This window comes from Castor canadensis, chromosome 1, assembly GCF_047511655.1.
Source record: "Castor canadensis chromosome 1, mCasCan1.hap1v2, whole genome shotgun sequence".
Classification (NCBI taxonomy): Eukaryota; Metazoa; Chordata; class Mammalia; order Rodentia; family Castoridae; genus Castor; species Castor canadensis.
The window spans coordinates 37,648,938-37,672,338 of NC_133386.1; the positions used below are offsets into that span (position 1 = coordinate 37,648,938).

General features: G+C 38.3%; 1 protein-coding gene across 9 annotated transcripts in view; it reads right to left on the reverse strand.

The window, feature by feature from the left end:
• The window catches only part of Trmt11 (tRNA methyltransferase 11 homolog), a 189,601-nt gene extending 172,334 nt beyond the window's left edge, over window positions 1-17,267 (reverse strand). For 7 of the 9 annotated variants that reach the window (XM_074075230.1, XM_074075227.1, XM_074075221.1 and 4 more), the window contains exons 1-7: window positions 17,131-17,267; window positions 9,158-9,223; window positions 6,370-6,443; window positions 4,209-4,290; window positions 4,029-4,121; window positions 3,665-3,799; window positions 2,285-2,441 (exon numbers count right to left, since the gene is read on the reverse strand). In XM_074075230.1, coding sequence (XP_073931331.1) covers window positions 2,285-2,441; window positions 3,665-3,799; window positions 4,029-4,121; window positions 4,209-4,290; window positions 6,370-6,443; window positions 9,158-9,223; window positions 17,131-17,202 — 679 coding nt within the window. In that variant the 5' untranslated portion in view covers window positions 17,203-17,267. Of the gene's footprint in view, window positions 1-2,284; window positions 2,442-3,664; window positions 3,800-4,028; window positions 4,122-4,208; window positions 4,291-6,369; window positions 6,444-6,521; window positions 6,603-6,665; window positions 6,744-9,157; window positions 9,224-17,130 lie in introns of those variants that run through there. The other 2 variants (XM_074075238.1, XM_074075234.1) reach the window with 2 other exon arrangements.
• Between the last annotated feature and the right edge of the window lie 6,134 nt (window positions 17,268-23,401).

Genomic DNA, 23,401 nt, shown 5'->3' on the forward strand with positions numbered 1-23,401 from the left:
AAAGAAAGACTTTGGAGGCTGGAGGTATATATCTCAGAGGCAAAGTGTTTGTCTAGCATATGCAAGGTGCTGGGTTTCCTACCCTACCAGAGCAAAAAAATACAAAGACAGAGAAACAGGAAAAAAAAAAAAAAGAGAGAGACTAGAAGGGCACCAGTGGCTCACATCTGTAATGTTAGCTGCTTGGGAAGCTGAGATCCAGAAGACTGTGGTTCAAGGCCACCCCAAGCCAAAAAAGTTCAGGAGACACCATCTCAACCAATAGCTGCATATGCTGGCATGCACCTTGTCATCCTAAGCTACATGAGAGGCTGAGATCAGAAGAATCATGGTTCCAGGTCAGCCCAGGCAAAGGAAAAAAAAAAAAGTGACACTGTCATAACAGAAAAAAAACTAAGTGTGGTGGTGCACAGCTGTCATTTCAGCTATGGCAGGAAGCCTAAAATAAGAGGATCGTAGTCCAGGCCAGCCCAGGCAAAAAGCGAGACCCTATCTCCAAATTAACCATATGGAAAAGGGCTGGAAGTGTAGCTCAAGCAGTAGAGTGCATGCCTCGCAAGCACAAAGCCCTGACTTCAAATGCCAGTACTACCGAACAGAAAGACAGTGAGAGAGAAAGAAAACGGGAAGGCTTTAGCTATGTTCTAGATCACAGAGATCAAAGAAACACTAACAATAAAATATAATACCTGATTATAGACTTGAAAGGGAAAATGATGTCATAAAGAACATTACTGACAAAAGTGGAGAATGTTAAAGTACTGTATTAATACATATGGAAACATACACAGTTATTATGCAGCAGAATATATCATTATTCTTCAGCTATATATGTTCAAACATTTGAGAGGGAGGAGTTGGATGTATGCAACTTCCAAGTGATGCATGAAAAATTATAAACAGAATAAATAATAAAGCAAATGAGGCCCAATGTCAACAACAGCTTAAGCTGGGTTAGAATATATGGGTGTTCTCTGTTCTATTTTTATTCTTGTAACTTTTCTGTAAGTTTGATGTTATTTCCAATAAAAAGCTTAAAATGTGGAGAAGGCACTTAGGATGATGAACATAGGGAAGAGAAAAATATGTTAAGGGTAAGATATATGAAGACACTGGTAGAGTCAGAAAACAAGAGACTCCCTTGTGAATTAATTCAATAACAACAACAGCACAAGAAGCACTGAAAAACTTTCCATAAGCTAGAACTCTTGTTCATCTCATGTGGTCAGAACATCCAGTTAGTTAATAGTGTAACAGGTAGCTGACAGAACCTAATGTAAAAAGAGGCAGCACTATGATAGCAGTCAGGAGCATGAGCTCTAGAGTTGGACTACTGAGTTTGAATCCTTTGAAACATATATTACATATGACCTTGGCCAAGTCACTTATCTTCAAGAAGATTTTAACAAGTATCTCCATGTTAGTTGTCATAAATATTAAATTAGATAGTAACAGTGCATAGCATAGAAGCAGACACATTTACTATTCAACAAATATTAGCTTTGTACCATTACTACTCAAGGAACAATGGCTACAGAGAGAGAGACACTAATCATAAACTTCTGAACCACAATGGGTTGAGTCAGACAAAGCTGAATATAAGTACTCCCTGGGCATGGGCAATATTAAGCAAAAACAATCTGAAAAAAGAAAAACGTCAGAGAATCAGATGAAGCAAGCTTGAAGTTCTAGAACTTCCACACAGTTAATTAGCAGAACATCCCAATCAAGTGCAGGCAGAACTCAGGTCATGGTCATACCACAAAGGTTCTAGTGCATTGATACTTAGTCACTTTTACTTCCACACTTACTTATAACTACCACAAACCAAATCAAAGATGAACTATGTTAGCTATTTTAATCTTTCTAAATATACGGTTATATACTTAAAAACATGAATACTTTTCTTTTTTTTTTTTAAATCTTGTCATTCAAGTCCTTCTTCCTCAAGGGTTTTTCTATTTCAATACTGCCCCCTTTCCCAATGACTTGACATGTCTACAATGTTCAGTATTCCAAGTTTTTCTGTTGTCAAAAGTTAGACTGCTGCTCCCTCTAGTGGTTTACTTGAAATAAGACCCACAAAATTCTATTGGCTTCAACTTTCAAGTAGCTAAAGTGTTACTTATACATGTATACGGCTGCCTCTTAGCCACTACCCTTTGACAGTTAAAAGATTCTGTCCATTTAATCTCTCACTGAAAATATGGCTAAGACCTTCACCACTATAAACAAGCATCATCTCCACACTAGCTTAACAGTGCAATTAGTGAAATTAAAATACCTGTTCCCACAAATGGATCAAACACAGTATCGTTTTCTTTCACTCTTCCATGGTTGGCCATGATGAATGACAAGCCAGCATCCATGCTTGTATTTCCAATAAAGTGTCTCTTTTTGACACTGTATGACTCGATTAGCTCTCTCTGCCCGTCTGCGATCTAGATCAGAGATACTTTCACGTTAGTAAACCACACAGACTTTAAAAACCATTTGCACTATAACAGCATCTTGCTGATGAGAAAAGATTTCTACTTACTACTGTTCTAAACTCATTGTTTTAAAAGTAGGTAACTGGGGTAGTTTCAGACAGACATCTTGTATTTCTTTAATGTCTTTACATGTGCTTTGTCTTTTCACACCAAATATGAATTAAATTTGAATATAATTATTCCAGGGGTTGATGGTACACTTTTCCCCATGTCCTGTTTTTTCCCCTAACAATAAGCTATAACATGAGTCTCATCTTCCACTCTTCCACTTATTGCCTCAGGGAAGTGGGCAGAACTGCTCTGCAGTAATTCTATTTCCTTTCAGAATGGAAGACCTGTATCTGTTATCTCTACAAATGAGATCTTTGAACTATCACATACCCTCTCTCGGCTTAATTTGCTTCATAAATAATAAAAAGCAACCCAGAGTTTCTGGTAAATCTTTCTTTAATGTTACTAAGTATACCTTCTCCTCCTTCCTAGATCATATATCTAACAGGCCTTGTACTTTAGAGGAATCTCTGGAAAATCATAATTACATAATCTTCATCAATTTTAATATATACAATAGCTTTGACTTTTCAGCCACTTTAAAATTCTATGCAATCCTAGCTACTTGGGAGGCAGAGATCAGGAGGATCTCTGAGGCCCTGAGGCCAGCCCAGGCAACAAAAGTGAGACCCTATCTCAAAAATACTTAACACAAAAAAGGGCTGGCGAAGTAGCTCAAGTGGTAGAGCCCCTGCCTAGCAAGTGTGATGCCCTGAGTTCAAACCCCAGTACCAAAAAACAAAGAAAAATTCATAACTCATCTCAACCAATGATTGCGTGCAGTGGTATAAGCCTGTTATCCTAGCTACTTGGGGAAGCACAAATAGCAGGAACAAAGTCCAGGCCAGCTGGGGCATAAAGCAAGACTATATCACAAACAATGCAAAAAGGGCTCGCAAAGTGGCTCACCTAGTAGAGCGCTTACTGTGTTCAACCCCCAATATTGTCAAAAAACAAACACAGTCTATCATTTAGTTTAGTTGTTGAGAGCTTTTGCTTTTTTTTCCCCCAGAGCTGGAGATAGCACAGGGCCTCATGCATGCTTGGCAAGTGCTCTACAACTAAGCACATTTAGCTTTAAAAAAAATAAAATGAGATATACAGAAATAATATTTGCTTACCCATCTACCAAAGTAAATGTTATGTGGATTCTCAGGGATGCAGTTTGGGTCCAACCCATAATCCTCCAAAATAGAGAATATATGCTGTGGTTTCTTTAAGTTCACTTTTCCTTCAAATGGCAAAAATTCAAGTGCCTAAAAAAAAAAAGGTAGTTCTAATAGCCTATAAAAATTCACAAGAAAAAAAAAGTTTACCTAGTAATACCTAGCTTATATGGTTTGGTGTGAGCACTAAATAATAAAACATGAAAATTGCTTAGTACAAAATGTGATACAAACAGCACTTTAACAGACATTAGGTATTCTTTTATACCAATAACAGACATTAATCTTATAAATTTTTGGTTTTGCTAAATTCACTTACATCTATTCGCTTGATTTTTTCTTCTTGTGTTAATGTTTTATTAAAGGTGTGAATCTTTATTTTATATGTAGAGCCTGAATGCAGAAATGGAACCTAAAATAGAAGTAGATAAGTTTTTAAGTTTATGAATTCTATAGAATCTGCACATATGCCCATATAATGCCACATTTCAATACATACCATCTTCTCCACAGGATAATTTTTAAGAGAAGTATACAGTTCCTCAGGAGATTTTCCATGACCCCACAGTTCAAATATAGACCTAGGAAACAAATTATTAGTACAGATCTCAGTAAAGAACTTAATGCACATAGTAACACACAACAGCTATTTTAGTAGCTTTTTATATGCTTGCTCCACTAAAATAATTATTGTCTGTGTTTTCTAAGCTAAAAATGAGAAACATGTAATCTGGAAACAAATCTAACAAGTCCAAACCACACAAAGAAGTTGAACTTTACACAGGAGGAAAATTCAGTTTACGTTAGGAGTTTCCAAAATTTTCGTGTGTGTGTGTGTGTGTGTGTGTGTGTGTGTGTGTGTGTGCTGAGGATTGAACCCAGGGCCTTGTGCATGCTAAGCTTACGATCTACCAGAGTTATATCCTAGTGACCTCATGCCCCACCATTATACTTTTATACCAGATCAAATGCAATAAAATCACAAAAATTAATGAACTGGGAGAAAAGTTAAAAAAATTCCATTTTCCCAATAGAACAAAAAGCACTGTATAAAAACATTACTATCAATATTTAGATATTATTTGATAATGCTTATTAATATGACTCAAACTGTTGAGATCTAACAAGATAGATACCTAGAGGCTTGCAACACTTTTCACAGTATGCTCAAAATATTTTATATCAAAAATGAATTAGTTAAAATAAGCGTCATTCTACCACAGAAAACTTTGAGTTTAATTCTGAATACATCTTTATGAGTCTATTTTCATTCTCTACAATTAGATTACAAATACTATCTTGAAAATGAATTCTTCCTTTTCTTTCTTTTGAATTTATACAACCAAAACTTAAGCAGTAATACTATTTTTTCTTTTGTTTTGTATTTTTGAAATAGGGTCTCACTATATAACTGAGGTCAACTGGGAAGTTGCTACCTCAAACCTGCAATCCTCCTGCCTCCACTTACCAAATGCTGGAATTATAGGTATGTGTCACCAAGAAATACTACTCTTACTTAGCAATCTCTTAAGGTATACCTCAGCTACACAAATTACACAGAAACTAAAATGTAACCAAAGAAATCATTATATATTATATAATATTATACAATTATTAATTTTACCATTCATTAATACATGCATTAGAAGGTCTGAGCTTTAAAAGAAGTATATGAGTTCTTAGTACTCAAGTAGCTTTTTAAATCTAACAAGCCTTCTTTCTGGAATTCAAACACCTTATAGTCATAAATTTTAATATAATAAAGCAGTAGTTATTCAAAGGCTATTTTTTAGTTATATTCTCATTTTCTAGTCATTTTTATTTAACAAAAAAGAACCATTAGCAAGCTGCAGTGTAAGAGGATTTGAGAGATTTAGGGCTGCAAGTAGGAGAGATTTAGGGCTGCAAGTAGTTCTCAATAGGATGAAGTTAACTAAATATGGGGTTGTAGCCAATTAAATAATACCTCACACTATAAAACACTGTTAACCATGTTAACAAGACTAGGCATATATGTAAATTCTTATTTGCATTGCACTAAATGTAGTATCTAAGGAAAGTTTTCAACAACTTGCCAATATGTTCAGCAAAAAAAAAGGAATTTTAAAATGTATTAATCAAAAATTTTTTAGAAAGAAAAGGGAAAGGGAATACATGTCAATGACAAAAGTCCATACACAGAATGAATTTCATTAATTTACACTAAAAGCAATTAATTCCTTTCTCTAGCAAATAAACCAGTAAAACATATTTCACAGCAGTCCCCACATTAGGTTTTCTTATACTTTATCTATCTGCTCAAATAAAAATCAGGATAAGAAAGAATTTTTGCCACAATTAAATGTTGCATTTATCCCATGTAAAAATAAATCATTTATATCCCATACTATATGCCTGTTTAATGTAGAAGTTCAAAATTACTGTTCCGAAAAAGTTTCCACATTTCCACTGAGATTCTCTTGCCCTCAGTTTCAGCAGATAACTGTCCTTTTTTCCTCCACCTCACACCTTACACCTTACATGCTGTGGTAAACACACGTAAATGTAAGCTATTCTGATTTCCCTCCACAACCATCCTTCTCACAAAAGGACGGCAAAAATTAGGATACAGTAGTTATGAAAAGTATGATACACACACATGCAGAAGAAGTTTCTCTTACTTGGCACACACTGTCCGTTTCATTAAGTTTCTTGCAATATCTTCAGAGGGAATATTAAGAATCCAAAATGGAGACTGAAAGAAATAACAACATGCAACTTACTTCTTAGTGGCTACATGGCCTGTATGCTTCAGTTCAAGAAGCTACCTCACCTTATATTCTTTGATTCAAGAAGTCAACAGGAGAAATTCCTACTTGCTCCTTTTATGTAAGAATACCTGGTCTGGCTGTAATCAAAATAAAAATCACTGATAGTAAAAAGGAAAATTAAGCAAGCTATGCATGGTAACAGGTACCTGTAATCCCAGGATATCGGAGGCTGAGGCAGGAGGAGGATTCCAAGTTCAAGACTAGCCTGGGCTACATGGGGAGAACCTGTCTCAAAAAAAAAACAAAAAAAGGAAAGAATACTTTTACAAATAACCCTATAAATGAAACTATCAGCAAATTAAATTTAAACTTAGCTTTGCATGTGCTTTTATGTAGCTTAGCTAAAAGAATAAATGCATGTTATATCACAGAATAGAATCGTGGAATTTTTTGGCATTGGCAACCATTCCTTATAATATAGCTATTTTATTTTTAACTCCTAAGTAATGTATTTCTTAAATTATTAAATGGTCCCTCTTTTTTCAAGACAGGATCTCACTAGGAAGCCCAGGCTAGCCTTGAACTCAGAATCCCCCTGCTCAGCCTTCTGAGTGCTAGGATTACAAGCATGTACCATCAGAACTGTCCTGATCTCTTTTTTTCTAGATATTTTTGGCCATCTGAGGGGTAGGTAATGGGCTCTGTGGAGTAACTATGATGGAAAGTCCTGAAGTAAATTGTTATCATTAACCTTCATTATTTTATCTTTTCATCTGAGGAAAAAAAACTCCAGGTATATCAGGAGACTTCTGAATCCCATCTCAACACCTGATGTAACAGTCCCTACCAAAATAATCTCTTGCACAGCCAAGCACAAGAGTGTCTGCACCTCAATTCATCATTCTTACCCAATTACATCCACACTCTCTCTCCCTTCCTCCTTCTCTCAATAGGTGAAAGTTACTCAGGAATAAACCTCCAACACTAGGGGACTTTCAAATTTAAGTTCTCTCAGCTTTTACAAGAAATCCTCCCTGGCATACCTAGTCTCTCTTCTTCCAATATTTACATTACCCTACTGAAAATTTCAAAATGATTCAAACAGGGGGAAAAAAAAAGATTATCATCTTAGTATTACTTAATATTATTTTACTGGGAAAAAAAATTTTTCATTTTTTTTAGCAGCACTGGGGTTTGAACTTAGGGCCTCATGCTTGCTAGGCAGGCACTCTACCACTTGAGCTACTCCACCAGTCCCTGGGAAAAATTTTTAAGTAATTTTAATTAAAGGAATAGTTAGATAAATTATAATAGACCTAAGCATCACACAGCTAAGTTAGTGATGATGGCTAAGAACAGCATATGCCTATATAAATACTATCAAATGAAAACGACAGACTACAGAAGTCCATGGTAAGTAGTACTACAACTAAAAAAGAATAAAGGCCAGGCACCAGTGGCTCACGCCTGTAATCCTAGCTACTCAGGAGGCAGAGATCAGGAGGATCGAAGTACGAAGCCAGCTGGGGCAAATAGTTCACGAAACCCTATGTTGAAAAAACCCACCACAAAGAAGGACTGATGGAGTGGTTCAAGGTGTAGCCCCTGAGTTCAAACCCCAATACTGCAAAAAAAAAAGAAGAAGAAGAAAGTACATGAAAAGGACTGAAAGGCAGCATTATCCCCCAAATTATGAGTCATATCAAGGAGGAACACTGTGAATTATTTTTTCTTTTTCTGTTTTCCAAATTATCTAAAACACTGACAAACTACAAACATATAATACAAAGCTCATACAGTCTTACACAATGCAATTTCAACTTTAAAAATGATTCCTATATAAGCCTGAAATTCAGCTAAATTCTAATTCTGGATTTACGTCATTCATGAAAGATAGTCCCCCTTTGAGCATATGATAAAAGCGAGAGCACACAAGGGAGGGGTGAGGATAGGTAAGACACCTAAAAAACTAGCTAGCATTTGTTGCCCTTAATGCAGAGAAACTAAAGCAGATACCTTAAAAGCAACTGAGGCCAATAGGAAAAGGGGACCAGGAACTACAGAAAAGGTTAGATCAAAAAGAATTAACCTAGAAGGTAACACTCACGCACAGGAAATCAATGTGAGTCAATGTCCTGTATAGCTATCCTTATCTCAACCAGAAAAAACCCTTGTTCCTTCCTATTATTGCTTATACTCTCTCTACAACAAAATTAGAAATAAGGGCAAAATAGTTTCTGCTGGGTATTGAGGGGGTGGCGGGGAGAGGGAGAGGGGGGAGAGGGAGAAGGCTGAGTGGGTGGTAAGGGAGGGGGTAGGGGAAGGGGGAGAAATGACCCAAGCCCTGTATGCACATATGAATAATAAAAGAAAAAAAAGAAAGAAAGAAAGAAAGATAGTCCCTTTTTCAATGAAAGAACAGGTAAGAATTACTGTGAAATTGTTGAATAAAAATTAAAACTGAACTGGAACTAGAATGTGTGGTGCCCTGGGTTCAATTCCCAGAATCACAAAATAAATAAATAAAATTCTGTTATTTTCCAAAAGCCACAATTTTTACCATTCTTTTTTATTCCGTTGCTTCTAGTTATAGACACAAATTACCACACAAATATACATTTAAGCATTGTAATTCTCTTCAAATCCAAAATTCTATTTCAAAGTATACTCAACATGGTCTACTGAAAATTCACCTTACCTTTCCAAAAGTTTCCTGACTGCTGGTGAACTGGCCTCCAAAAAGTGAAAGCAAAGACTTTATTTCCTGTATTGAAAATATTACAGAGAGAATACATTTTAAACATGGAACTCAAGTGACTATGAGAAACAGATCTAACACAATTTAAAAAATAAAAAAGAGTGGGCTGATATCTAGTTGCAACATTTAACTTTTAACATCAACTAATTACAACTCAGGGTTCTAAAAAGATTTTATAGTCACAGCTATGGTTAAGTAGTTTCTGAGAAATTTTACACAACATGAGGGTTGCCAAAAGACTTGATTAGAAAATGTCTTGATTTTGAAAGGAAAATAAAAAACAGATTACAGACACTACAGATTATTAAATCTGAAAATCAATTAAAAATAAAATGAATTATTAAACAGATGATTTGAGAATGTTTAGGAAAAAAAACAATCAGCTTGGGAGCATCACTGTGCATTCACTAAGCACAAGTGCATTGAGTTAACTTCCTTTCTTAATAGTTACAGAACTAGAAAAGAGAGCTAACACAATAGGTACTGTAAATGCATTATGCCTGCAATGCTGAAATGTCATTGGTGTGTTTATTCTTTGAAGCAATCACCTTTTACTGATACACACAGGATGACTATACAAATTTTATGATTTGCATCACTAACAAATTATCTCCTTAAATAACATAAAGCAAGGAGAACCTCCCTCTTCTGTGAAAGTAACCTAATGAGGGGTTAAGTGTTCCTATAATCCTCTTTCCTCCCAACCAGAAGGAACCTTAACATGGACTGTGAGTCACAGTCATCAGGAAGGAAAGTATGCCCACACTACCAGGTTTCTCACTCCAAGATAAAAAGAATGAGCAACTGATGCTATTTCTATTTTTCTATGTCTATGCACCAAATTATTTCTTACATTAGAATGGACTGAATTCAGTTCAAACATATGGATATACCACAAACCAGCACAGACTATCAATAAGTCAGCAAAAGTAGCCCAAAGATTATTTTGCAACATGAATTTAAATAGGAGACATTATGAGACTTGGGAGTAAGTTTCATTTTCAGATCTTCTGTATACTAGCTATTTACTTTTATACAAAACGCATTAAGTCCTTTGACTCTCAGTTCACTCGTGTAAAATAGGAATCATAGCTACTTTATGAAATTAGGAGATCTGAACAAAGAACACAGAATATTAGGCCGTTATTAAGGGAATAAAGAGGATGAAGACTCCAACACTGTCCCTGAAGTTCAGTGGCTCCAGAAGTCAAGGAAGACTAAGAGAATTACAATACTCTAAAAATGAAGTTAAGATTAAGTTATTGGGTCTTGCATGACTGTTGCTCGTTCTATTATGAAATTCACATTATGAAATCAGTTTTACATTCACAACACCCAACCTTAACTGGAGGTGTGGCTCAACCAGTAGGGAGTATCTGCTTCTGCAAGCATGAAGTGCTGAGTTCAAACCCCAGTATTACCAAAAATAAAAAACTTAAAAAGTTAAAACCAAAATTTGCTGTCCTTGGAATATACTGCTAAAAGTCAGCTATAGGAGAAAACATAAAGGTCTTAAGAGTTGAGGGGAGGGGAAAGCGTGAAGGATTATCAGAAGTTTAATGTCACAGAAATAGCTCCATTGCCCAAAACTTAAGTAACTACTTAAAAGTGAGGGTAAACGTGATAGGTCATTTCAAATTTCTAAGCAAAATGTTTGAACTACTCAAACTATTTGGAAAAAGCAAAACACAGTATTTTCACTCATCTTATGGCAAATTCACTTTCCAGTTGAGAATCTTTCTACATTAAGAACAAAAAAGAAATGTCCACTGAACACCAATATAAAAGTGTGGCATGATCTGAGGCATGTGTAATACATTTGCATGCACTTTTCAGAATGTTAGCTACTCCCTTTTTCAGTCATTCAGATTGCTTCAGAATCAGCAATAAGACTCAGGTGTGTGAACTTTACTCTCAGTACAGTTAGGCAGCTGACAACTAAAATTGGCCTGATGAACTCTATCAGTGGTAAAACTGGGCCACATTTCCATTCCTAATCTCCCATTTTAATTTCTAAAGGCAGCTACCCATTAACAGATTTTTTTATTAGTATTGTTGTTTTCTGTTTTCTTTTTTTTTTTTTCATTTTTCTTTTATTAGTCATATGTGCATACAAGGCTTGGTTCATTTCTCCCCCCTGCCCCCACCCCCTCCCTTACCACCCACTCCACCCCCTCCCGCTCCCCCCCTCAATACCCAGCAGAAACTATTTTGCCCTTATCTCTAATTTTGTTGTAGAGAGAGTATAAGCAATAATAGGAAGGAACAAGGGGTTTTGCTGGTTGAGATAAGGATAGCTATACAGGGCATTGACTCACATTGATTTCCTGTGCGTGGGTGTTACCTTCTAGGTTAATTCTTTTTGATCCAACCTTTTCTCTAGTTCCTGGTCCCCTTTTCCTATTGGCCTCAGTTGCTTTAAGGTACCTGCTTTAGTTTCTCTGCATTAAGGGCAACGAATGCTAGCTAGTTTTTTAGGTGTCTTACCTATCCTCACTCCTCCCTTGTGTGCTCTCGCTTTTATCATGTGCTCATAGTCCAATCCCCTTGTTGTGTTTGCCCTTGATCTAATGTCCACATATGAGGGAGAACATACGATTTTTGGTCTTTTGAGCCAGGCTAACCTCACTCAGAATGATGTTCTCCAATTCCATCCATTTACCAGCGAATGATAACATTTCGTTCTTCTTCATGGCTGCATAAAATTCCATTGTGTATAGATACCACATTTTCTTAATCCATTCGTCAGTGCAGGGGCATCTTGGCTGTTTCCATAACTTGGCTATTGTGAATAGTGCCGCAATAAACATGGATGTGCAGGTGCCTCTGGAGTAACAGTCTTTTGGGTATATCCCCAAGAGTGGTATTGCTGGATCAAATGGTAGATCGATGTCCAGCTTTTTAAGTAGCCTCCAAATTTTTTTCCAGAGTGGTTGTACTAGTCTACATTCCCACCAACAGTGTAAGAGGGTTCCTTTTTCCCCGCATCCTCGCCAACACCTGTTGTTGGTGGTGTTGCTGATGATGGCTATTCTAACAGGGGTGAGGTGGAATCTTAGTGTGGTTTTAATTTGCATTTCCTTTATTGCTAGAGATGGTGAACATTTTTTCATGTGTTTTCTGGCCATTTGAATTTCTTCTTTTGAGAAAGTTCTGTTTAGTTCACATGCCCATCTCTTTATTGGTTCATTAGTTTTGGGAGAATTTAGTTTTTTAAGTTCCCTGTATATTCTGGTTATCAGTCCTTTGTCTGATGTATAATTGGCAAATATTTTCTCCCACTCTGTGGGTGTTCTCTTCAGTTTAGAGACCATTTCTTTTGATGAACAGAAGCTTTTTAGTTTTATGAGGTCCTATTTATCTATGCTATCTCTTAGTTGCTGTGCTGCTGGGGTTTCATTGAGAAAGTTCTTACCTATACCTACTAACTCCAGAGTATTTCCTACTCTTTCTTGTATCAACTTAAGTGTTTGGGGTCTGATATTAAGATCCTTGATCCATTTTGAGTTAATCTTGGTATAGGGTGATATACATGGATCTAGTTTCAGTTTTTTGCAGACTGCTAACCAGTTTTCCCAGCAGTTTTTGTTGAAGAGGCTGCTATTTCTCCATCGTATATTTTTAGCTCCTTTGTCAAAGATAAGTTGCTCATAGTTGTGTGGCTTCATATCTGGATCCTCTATTCTGTTCCACTGGTCTTCACGTCTGTTTTTGTGCCAGTACCATGCTGTTTTTATTGTTATTGCTTTGTAATATAGTTTGAAGTCAGGTATTGTGATACCTCCTGCATTGTTCTTTTGACTGAGTATTGCCTTGGCTATTCGTGGCCTCTTGTGTTTCCATATAAATTTCACAGTAGATTTTTCAATCTCTTTAATGAATGTCATTGGAATTTTGATGGGAATTGCATTAAACATGTAGATTACTTTTGGAAGATACTTTATTTCTAAATACTTTATCATAAATCTAAGAACAGCAATACGATGGTCATGTTCAGGAAGTTTAAATTTAATACCATATTGTCACTTATTATATAGTAAATAAAATGTTGAATTAACGTCTTTCACAATTTTATTTCTTTCTACCCAGGATCTAAAGGAGGATTATGTATTATTTAGTTTTTAAGGGTCTGTAGTCTCTTTCCTTAATCTGAATGGTTCCCTCACCTTAGTTTTTCTTTCACAGCCTTTACCTTTTTGACTAGTAGAAGACAGAAGTTTCAGAAATTCTCTCAACTTAGTTATATATTTCTTCTACCAGGAAAACTTTACTCTCAGTACAGTTAGGCAGCTGACAACTAAAATTGGCCTGATGAACTCTATCAGTGGTAAAACTGGGCCACATTTCCATTCCTAATCTCCCATTTTAATTTCTAAAGGCAGCTACCCATTAACAGATTTTTTTATTAGTATTGTTGTTTTCTGTTTTCTTGAGACAAGTTTTCACTTTGTAGCCCAGTCTGGTCTCCAACTCCCAATCCTTCTGCCTCAGTCTCCCCAGAGCTGGGATTACAGAAGTGCACCACCATGCTCTACTTTGTTATAGCTTTCTGGACTAGTTCCAAGGCAGTAGATGAACCCAAAAACTAAGAATTCTTTGATTGCCTTCCCATAGAGGGATCCTATTTCATTCAATTCAACATCTATGGAGCAATTAATATGTATAAGGTACTGAGCAATGTGAAAATAAATATATATTTATCCTCAGGGAGCTGAAAGTCTAGTCGAATTAACAAAAACATTTAGCCCCACAACCAAAATGTGAAGTGCTCTTAAAAAAAAAAAAAAAAAGCAGTTAGGCATTGGTGGCTCATGTCTGTAATCCTAGCAACTTAAAGGGAAAGAAGAGATCTCAAAAAGTACCCAACCCCAAAATAGACTGGCAGAGTGGCTCAAATGGTAGAGTACCTGCCTAGCACGCCTCAGTACCACCAAAAAATAAAATAAAATAAAATGAAAGCAAAAAAGTATTAATAGTACAAGAGAGGAAATGATTACTTCTGTTTTAAAAAGGAAGATTTAAGGAAACTGAAAAATGAGAGTAAAATCAATGGTAGAGAATATCCACTTCTAGGATAGCAAACTAGGTAATTTAGATTAGACTCTTTCTGAGAAGAATCTTAAAAGCTGGATATCTACTTGAAGGCACAGAGAGGCAATAAGAATTACCAAACCAAAATCGAGAAGACGACAGAAATTTCAAGGTATAGCCACTTTTTCATTAAGACATTTACCAACTCCAAAAGTAGCTGTGAGCAAGAACAGTCCTTCCGCCAGCCTAATGGAGTTGGAGGGACAAAAGAATATAGGGCTACTCAGGGGAGGAAAGGAGACTAAAAACACAGTTTGATTAGGATGACTAGGAGTATGTGTAAATGAAAAAAGAAACAGAACTTAGCACCTGCAAATGAGTTAAAGTGACTCCTGGACTGCTAATGCTCTTACAAGCTCCATTCTTCCTCAAACAAGAATGTACATCATCCTAGGCCTCAAATTATTTCTTCAAACAAAATTTTCAAATACAGTATCTGGGACAATTTTTTTAAAAATCCAGGACATAAATGTGAAAAAAAAAAAAAAACAAGAATAAACAACAGAAACAGACCCATAGGATTCCTTTTATCAGTCACATATTTTAACATAAATATGCTTTGTCTATTGAAGGGGATAAGAGCAAAGTTGTCCCCTGGCACAGGAAACTGCAGATGTTAAAAAGAATCAAGTAAAAAAATACAAACCTAAAGTAAACAGATATGTGAGTAAATTTTAAGGAACACTGACCATGTAAAATCCATGGATTACAAAAACATATTGTGAGCACACATGTAAATATCACAATGTATCACCTGTACAACTATTACGTGCTAATAAAAATAAACTTTAAAAATCCATACATTACAGAGTAGACGAGAGAAGATAAACAGCCTAAAGGGATAACAGAAAGCAAAATCTTTCAAAAAATGACAGGGGATCTTTTGGCTACACTGAGGACTGGGGGAAGGTGAAAGAGCAAAGTAGAGAGCCATGCAGTCTGGCCTGGAATGCTAGACTATGGGGTTAGCACTGGGACAATGAGGGCATAAAAGAGAACTGGCCTTTTGGAAGATTAAACTAGCACCAGGGTAAGACACTGACTAAGAAGAATTTCAGAGGGAAGAAGCAGGTAAAATCAGCAAGTACCAGGGATGCTATTCTCCAGACCACAGCCTCACCACTACATTCTCATTGCACTGCCTTGCTTTGGGCACTAATCCACTTTTCCCTACTTCCACTCTATCCTCTAAGTTGTATCTTTTGTCTGGTACTCCAGAATTATCTTTCTAAACCATCTTGTTGCTTCCTCTTAAAAAAGGGATGGGGGAGATTAGTCTTTCTGAGACCCCTCCTATATGGGAGTTTTTCTTCTCTTCCTCTAGTAGAATTCCCTAACTAATCACCATCTGAAAATGTAACTGAACCTTTTTTTCCTTCATTTTTGACCAAAACCACATACAGTCGACATTACCGATTTTTTCCCTGCTTCCTGTATGTTCCCTCCTAATGTCTGAGGCCCTTATTTGACACTCATATAGCTTCCTCTTTTGACTTTCCCTCAAGGTCAATACCTCCAAGTATCTGTCTCTGACCTACAGTTCACGTAATTTCATTCCCTCCTATTTTTCATATGCAGAAAACTCCCAAATATTTTTCACCAGACTGTTCTATTGTGCTCTATGTATAGTGACACATCTACTGCCTCCTGGTCAGAGTCTCCACTTAATGTTATACAAGCACCTCAAATTCAGCATAGCAAAAATACAAATCTTAACACCTGCCTGTGTTCTCTATTTTAAATGGAGACCCATATCCACCCCAAGAGTTATCCTTTACTGGGCCCTCTCCCCCCACCAACAATCCATTCAGCCCCGATGTTCTTACCACCTAAATACTTTCCCATGATCCATGATGCCACCATGCCTGGCTCCACCAGATTCTTAAGTAGTCTCTGATACCAGGCTTATTACTCAAGTCTATCCTCCATGTCACTGTCAAAGTCATGGGGGGGATTTGATTCTGCCACTTTATACTTAAAACTCAACAAATTCCTCTTCCAACCCCGGGGGTATTCAAAGCTTTGTATTCTCTGGTCCAATCTATCTCTCCTGCTCTCTTCTTACCACTCTCTGCAGCTTTTATTCGAATGTGCTTATTCATCTACTCGGCCCCGCTAACTACTCATCATTCAAGTGTCACCGCCTCATGGAAGCCCCCTTAAACACCAACATCCCCCACCCGGGTGGATGAGATCCCAGTCTATGTGTTCTCATATTTCCCTGTGTGTCTCTATCACTGCACTTACCAACGGTATTTCGTAATTCTGTGCGTACGTGTCTGATCACCCCTTAGCCTAAGCAGTAAGCTCCCAGAGCGCAGATGCTGTCATGATATCCCTCCCTGGTGTCCCGCACATCCTATTACAGGGACTCTGAAAATGTGTCCTGATCAGAGTAAACATTCTTTTTCCAACTTGCCATCAACTTACCCGCAGTCCCTCCACGGGCCTGACGGCATATCCTGACACTTAAATGACGACACGGCGCACGCGAGTCGGGGTCTACCCTCAGGTGGACGCAGACTGCTGCGGAGGGGGGACCGCCGCAGTCACCTGCCTAACTGCAGTACCTAGCGCAGTGCGGGGTAACGAACGAACACGCTCAGCAACTGCGAAGGGGTCTGTCTCGGACGTCCCTCACACACCTCCGGCCTGGCTCGGCCCCCAGCCCGGGGCCCAAGGATTGGAGCACGTGATTGACCAGGACCCACACAGAGCCCAGAGCCGTCGTGCGCTCTGGCGGGATGGGTCGTCTCCACCCTCCACCAGCCCATCGCGCAGACCTCCCCCGCCAGGAACTGTGAAGGGCACTGCGGGCTCACCGGCAAGCGGAACTCCAGGTGCTCCTGCGCCATAAGCAGCAGATACCTGTTCAGGGGGCACGGCGGCGCCATTGCGGCCGCCCGGCGTGCCCTGAGAGGCTCACGCACGACCCCACCCCCTTCTCCCTCCGCACAGCCGTTTCCGCTGAGGCGGAGCCTGCAGGGCCGGAAACGGAAGCTCGGCTAGGCGCGCGTGGTCCCGGCAAGCTTCGCGCGGGGAGCCTGAGTTCTCGCTGCAGCCCAAGCACGAGTGGCGGGGTAAGGAGCGCGTTGTTTTTAGCAGCAGGTTGCGCTAAGTGTGCAGTTGCCGGTGATAGTTCCAGCTAGAACCTACTTCCTGCTGGCATCCGGCTTACAGCAAAAATATTATTGTGATTTACATTTCTAAAATTACTGGCCCGACTACACAAAACACAGTTAAAATGTTTACTGTTATTTGTAGGGAGGAAATGCTAACAAATGGAATTTACCCAAAAATACTTAGGCAAAGAAAAAAACGATAAAAGAAAGATGAGCCACCCTGATGCCCCACGCCTGTAATGCTAGTTACTGGAGAGGCTGAGTTTGGGAGGATTGAGGTTCAAGGCCAACAAAGGCAAATAGTTCACGTGACTCCCATCTCTAAAAATAACCAGAACAAAATGGACTGAAAGAATAGTTGAAGTGTTGGGGCTCCTGCCTAGCAAGCGCAAAGTCCTGAGTTCTGTTACCAGTCAACTGAGAGCACGACCACCCAAGAAAGATTTTAAAGGAGAGTCTTTATTAGCCAACTGGCGGCTGCTCTGACCAACAGGTTGTTGAGTGTCAGAGAGCAGCCCTGTTCCAAGTTTTAGAAGGGTTTGTAAGGCAAAAATCCCTGGCAATCTTTGCCAAGCAAGCAAGCGTGGGTACAGGAGCCAGACAATGGCTATTTGCCAAGGTACAGAAATGAGACAATGGTTCTTATCTATGAGTATGAATGAACACAATGCACACAATCATTTGACCATATCCTAGTTTGGTTCCTTCTGTTCGTTCACCTTTATGAGGACCAGACTCCCTCCTAAACCTCCCTCAGCAAGGAAATTAAAAACAGCACCTGATTAATAGCTTCCCCTCTACACGTGATTAATGGCTTGCCTCTACCTAAGTTGTTAACCATTTCAGTTCAAACACCAGTGCCACCAAAAAATAGAAAAAACCCACAAGAATTCCTTTTATCAAGAGATCTTACCTTTGTTAGGAAAAGGTCTTAATAAATCCACTTGAGGTAGGAAGTGAGTGTGTGAGGGGCATAGATATTTGTTGGCCCCAAGGCTTCACAAAAGGGGATAAGGAAATTGTTTACTGTTGTGAAGAGAGACCAGGTGGGACAGAAAACAATAAAATATTGGAGGAAGCATTTGCAGTGCTTAGTTTACCCCACCCCAGGACATGTCACCTCTTCAGTAACATTACCAAACATGAAATTTTGATGGAATAGCTTATACAGATTATCAAAGATAGTCATGCCTGAACTAGTAAGATGCTGTGCAGATAGAGCAAATGAAATTGTAGGGCCTAGAAAACCCAGATGGAATTAGGTTTCACTAATTATTTTTTAACCTGGGGATACTTTGTGCTAAATCCTAAATCCATGAGGATTAAATTTCCACTCCAGAAAAGAGCACAGCAACCACATCATGATTCTCAAACTGTTGGATACACAGTCTAGAGAAGTGGAAATTAACCCTGCATAGGCATTATTGTTGCGGTGGAATACTCTGAGGTCAGTTAAACTGCCTTTGAGGGACTCATAGCCAGGCCTGTCGAAAGTTTTTGAGCTTACTAGCAAGAGTAAGGAACAGCAAGAGAGTAAGAACTTTGGAAGTGTGATGTTCAAACTAGCATCCAGGGACTTGGAATTTTTCAAGTCCTCCTAGTCTGTTTGCTAGGAACTGATTGAGCCAAAGCACCATCCGTGTTCCATGTACCAGAGCAGACGTCTTAAGAGACTTGGTTCCTTCTGTGAGACTGCTATAGCAAGCACTGAAGCCTCCGGTATGGCTGCCCATTATAAACCCAGAGGCCATTCCCATATGTAAGAACCAGGAATTGGATAAGGGATTTTGGTGTTCTGGTTATAATATGTCACTTCAGCATTGAGACCAGTAGGACACAGAGTTAAAGAAATGAACAAAAAGTTAACAGATCCCAGAAGTAGAGGCCAAAAGCATGTAACACTTGAAAAGGGATTTGGCATCACAGAACCCAATAAGAAGAAAAGTTCTCTGATATTTACTGATAGCTGGGTGAGGCAGCATGTGCCTGTAATCCCAAGAGACCTGGTCTTGGTCAGCCTGGCACAAGACCCTGTCTCCTCCCCCCCCTCCCCGCCCCAGAAAAGAACACCAAAGAAACAAACAAAAATGATGAAGATTTTCTAGTTAGTAAAAAAGAAGGGGCTTCTGAACAGTTTGGAGAATAAAGGTTTGTTGGAACAAGTTATGTAAGAATGGGGGGGGCTGGGTGCAAGTGGCTCACACCTGTAATTCTTAGCTACTCAGGAGGCAGAGAACAGGAGGATAGCAATTCAAGGCCCATCTGAGGAAAAAAGAAAGACCCTATTTCAAAAATACCCAATACACACACACACAGACACACACACACACACACACAAGGGTAGGGGCGGGAGCTAGTGTAGTAGCTCAAGTGGTAGAGTGCCTGCCTGGCAGGTGTGATGCCCGGAGTTCAGACACCATTACCATCAAAAAAAAGAATGAATTAATTATGGAAACTTTATTTATTTATTTTTTTTAAATTATATATATATATTTTTTTCATTTTTCTTTTATTATTCATATGTGCATACTAGGTTTGGTTCATTTCTCCCCCCTGCCCCCACCCCCTCCCTTACCACCCACTCCACCCCCTCCCTCTCCCCCCCCCAATACCCAGCAGAAACTATTTTGCCCTTATTTCTAATTTTGTTGTACAGAGAGTATAAGCAATAATAGGAAGGAACAAGGGTTTTTGCTGGTTGAGATAAGGATACCTATACAGGGCATTGACTCACATTGATTTCCTGTGCGTGGGTGTTACCTTCTAGGTTAATTCTTTTTGATCTAACCTTTTCTCTAGTACCTGTTCCCCTTTTCCAATTGGCCTCAGTTGCTTTAAGGTATCTGCTTTAGTTTCTCTGCGTTAAGGGCAACAAATGCTAGCTAGTTTTTTAGGTGTCTTACCTATCCTCACCCCTCCCTTGTGTGCTCTCGCTTTTATCATGTGCTCATAGTCCAATCCCATTGTTGTGTTTGCCCTTGATCTAATGTCCACATATGAGGGAGAACATACGATTTTTGGTCTTTTGGGCCAGGCTAACCTCACTCAGAATGATGTTCTCCAATTCCATCCATTTACCAGCGAATGATAACATTTCGTTCTTCTTCATGGCTGCATAGAATTCCATTGTGTATAGATACCACATTTTATATCCATTCGTCAGTGCTGGGGCATCTTGGCTGTTTCCATAACTTGGCTATTGTGAATAGTGCTGCAATAAACATGGATGTGCACGTGCCTCTGGAGTAACAGTCTTTTGGGTATATCCCCAAGAGTGGTATTGCTGGATCAAATGGTAGATCGATGTCCAGCTTTTTAAGTAGCCTCCAAATTTTTTTCCAGAGTGGTTGTACTAGTCTACATTCCCACCAACAGTGTAAGAGGGTTCCTTTTTTCCTCCGCATCCTCGCCAACACCTGTTGGTGGTGTTGCTGATGATGGCTATTCTAACAGGGGTGAGGTGGAATCTTAGTGTGGTTTTAATTTGCATTTTCTTTATTGCTAGAGATGGTGAGCATTTTTTCATGTGTTTTCTGGCCATTTGAATTTCTTCTTTTGAGAAAGTTCTGTTTAGTTCACGTGCCCATTTCTTTATTGGTTCATTAGTTTTGGGAGAATTTAGTTTTTTAAGTTCCCTGTATATTCTGGTTATCAGTCCTTTGTCTGATGTATAGTTGGCAAATATTTTCTCCCACTCTGTGGGTGTTCTCTTCAGTTTAGAGACCATTTCTTTTGATGAACAGAAGCGTTTTAGTTTTATGAGGTCCCATTTATCTATGCTATCTCTTAGTTGCTGTGCTGCTGGGGTTTCATTGAGAAAGTTCTTACTTATACCTACTAACTCCAGAGTATTACCTACTCTTTCTTGTATCAACTTAAGACTTTGGGATCTGATATTAAGATCCTTGATCCATTTTGAGTTAATCTTGGTATAGGGTGCTATACATGGATCTAGTTTCAGTTTTTTGCAGACTGCTAACCAGTTTTCCCAGCAGTTTTTGTTGAAGAGGCTGCTATTTCTCCATCGTATATTTTTAGCTCCTTTGTCAAAGATAAGTTGCTTATAGTTGTGTGGCTTCATATCTGGGTCCTCTATTCTGTTCCACTGGTCTTCATGTCTGTTTTTGTGCCAGTACCATGCTGTTTTTATTGTTATTGCTTTGTAATATAGTTTGAAGTCAGGTATTGTGATACCTCCTGCATTGTACTTTTGACTGAGTATTGCCTTGGCTATTCGTGGCCTCTTGTGTTTCCATATAAATTTAACAGTAGATTTTTCAATCTCTTTAATGAATGTCATTGGAATTTTGATGGGAATTGCATTAAACATGTAGATTACTTTTGGGAGTATCGACATTTTTACTATGTTGATTCTACCAATCCATGAGCATGGGAGATCTCTCCACTTTCTATAGTCTTCCTCAATCTCCTTCTTCAGAAGTTTATAGTTTTCCTTGTAGAGGTCTTTCACATCTTTTGTTAGGTTTACACCTAGGTATTTGATTTTTTTTTGAGGCTATTGTAAATGGAATTGTTTTCATACATTCTTTTTTAGTTTGCTCATTGTTAGTGTATAGAAATGCTAATGATTTTTCTATGTTGATTTTATATCCTGCTACCTTGCTATAGCTATTGATGATGTCTAGAAACTTCAAAACACACCGTTTGACAAAATGGATTAAAAAAGAAGATCCAACAATTTGTTGCTTACAGGAGACTCATCTCACCGACAGAAATAAGCATAGGCTTAGGATGAAAGGCTGGAACAAGATTTACCAAGCCAATGGCCCCCGAAAACAGGCAGGAGTAGCAATGCTTATCTCTGACAAAGTAGACTTCAAACCTACATTGATCAAACGAGATAAAGAAGGACATTCCATACTAATAAAAGGGGAAATAGACCAAAAGGAAATAATAATCATCAATCTGTACGCACCCAATGTCAACACACCCAATTTCATCAAACATACCCTGAAAGACCTAAAAGCATATATAAACGCCAACACAGTGGTTGTGGGAGACTTTAACACTCCATTATCATAAATAGATAGGTCATCCAAACAAAAACTCAATAAAGAAATCCAAGATCTAAAATATGCAATCGATCAAATGGACCTAGTAGATGTCTACAGAACATTTCATCCAACCTCTACACAATATACATTCTCCTCAGCAGCCCATGGAACCTTCTCCAAAATAGATCATATCCTAGGGCACAAAGCAAGCCTCAGCAAATATAAGAAAATAGAAATAATACCGTGCATACTATCTGACCACAATGCAGTAAAAGTAGAACTCAACAACAAAAGTAAAGACAAAAAACATGCAAACAGCTGGAAACTAAATAACTCATTACTTAATGAAGAATGGATCATCGATGCAATAAAAGAAGAAATTAAAAAGTTCCTGGAAGTCAATGAAAATGAAAACACAACCTACCGGAACCTATGGGACACAGCTAAGGCAGTCTTGAGAGGAAAGTTTATAGCCATGAGTGCATATATTAAAAAGATTGAAAGATCCCAAATCAATGACCTAATGATACATCTCAAACTCCTAGAAAAACAAGAACAAGCAAATCCCAAAACAAATAGAAGGAGAGAAATAATAAAAATAAGAGCTGAAATCAACGAAATAGAAACCAAAAAAACCATACAAAGAATTAATGAAACAAAAAGTTGGTTCTTTGCAAAAATAAACAAGATCGATAGACCCCTGGCAAACCTGACTAAAATGAGGAGAGAAAAAACCCAAATTAGTAGAATTAGGAATGCAAAAGGGGAGATAACAACAAACACCATGGAGGTCCAGGAAATCATCAGAGACTACTTTGAGAACCTATATTCAAATAAATTTGAAAATCTAAAAGAAATGGACAGATTTCTAGATACATATGATCATCCAAAACTGAACCAAGAGGAAATTAATCACCTGAATAGACCTATAACACAAAATGAAATTGAAGCAGCAA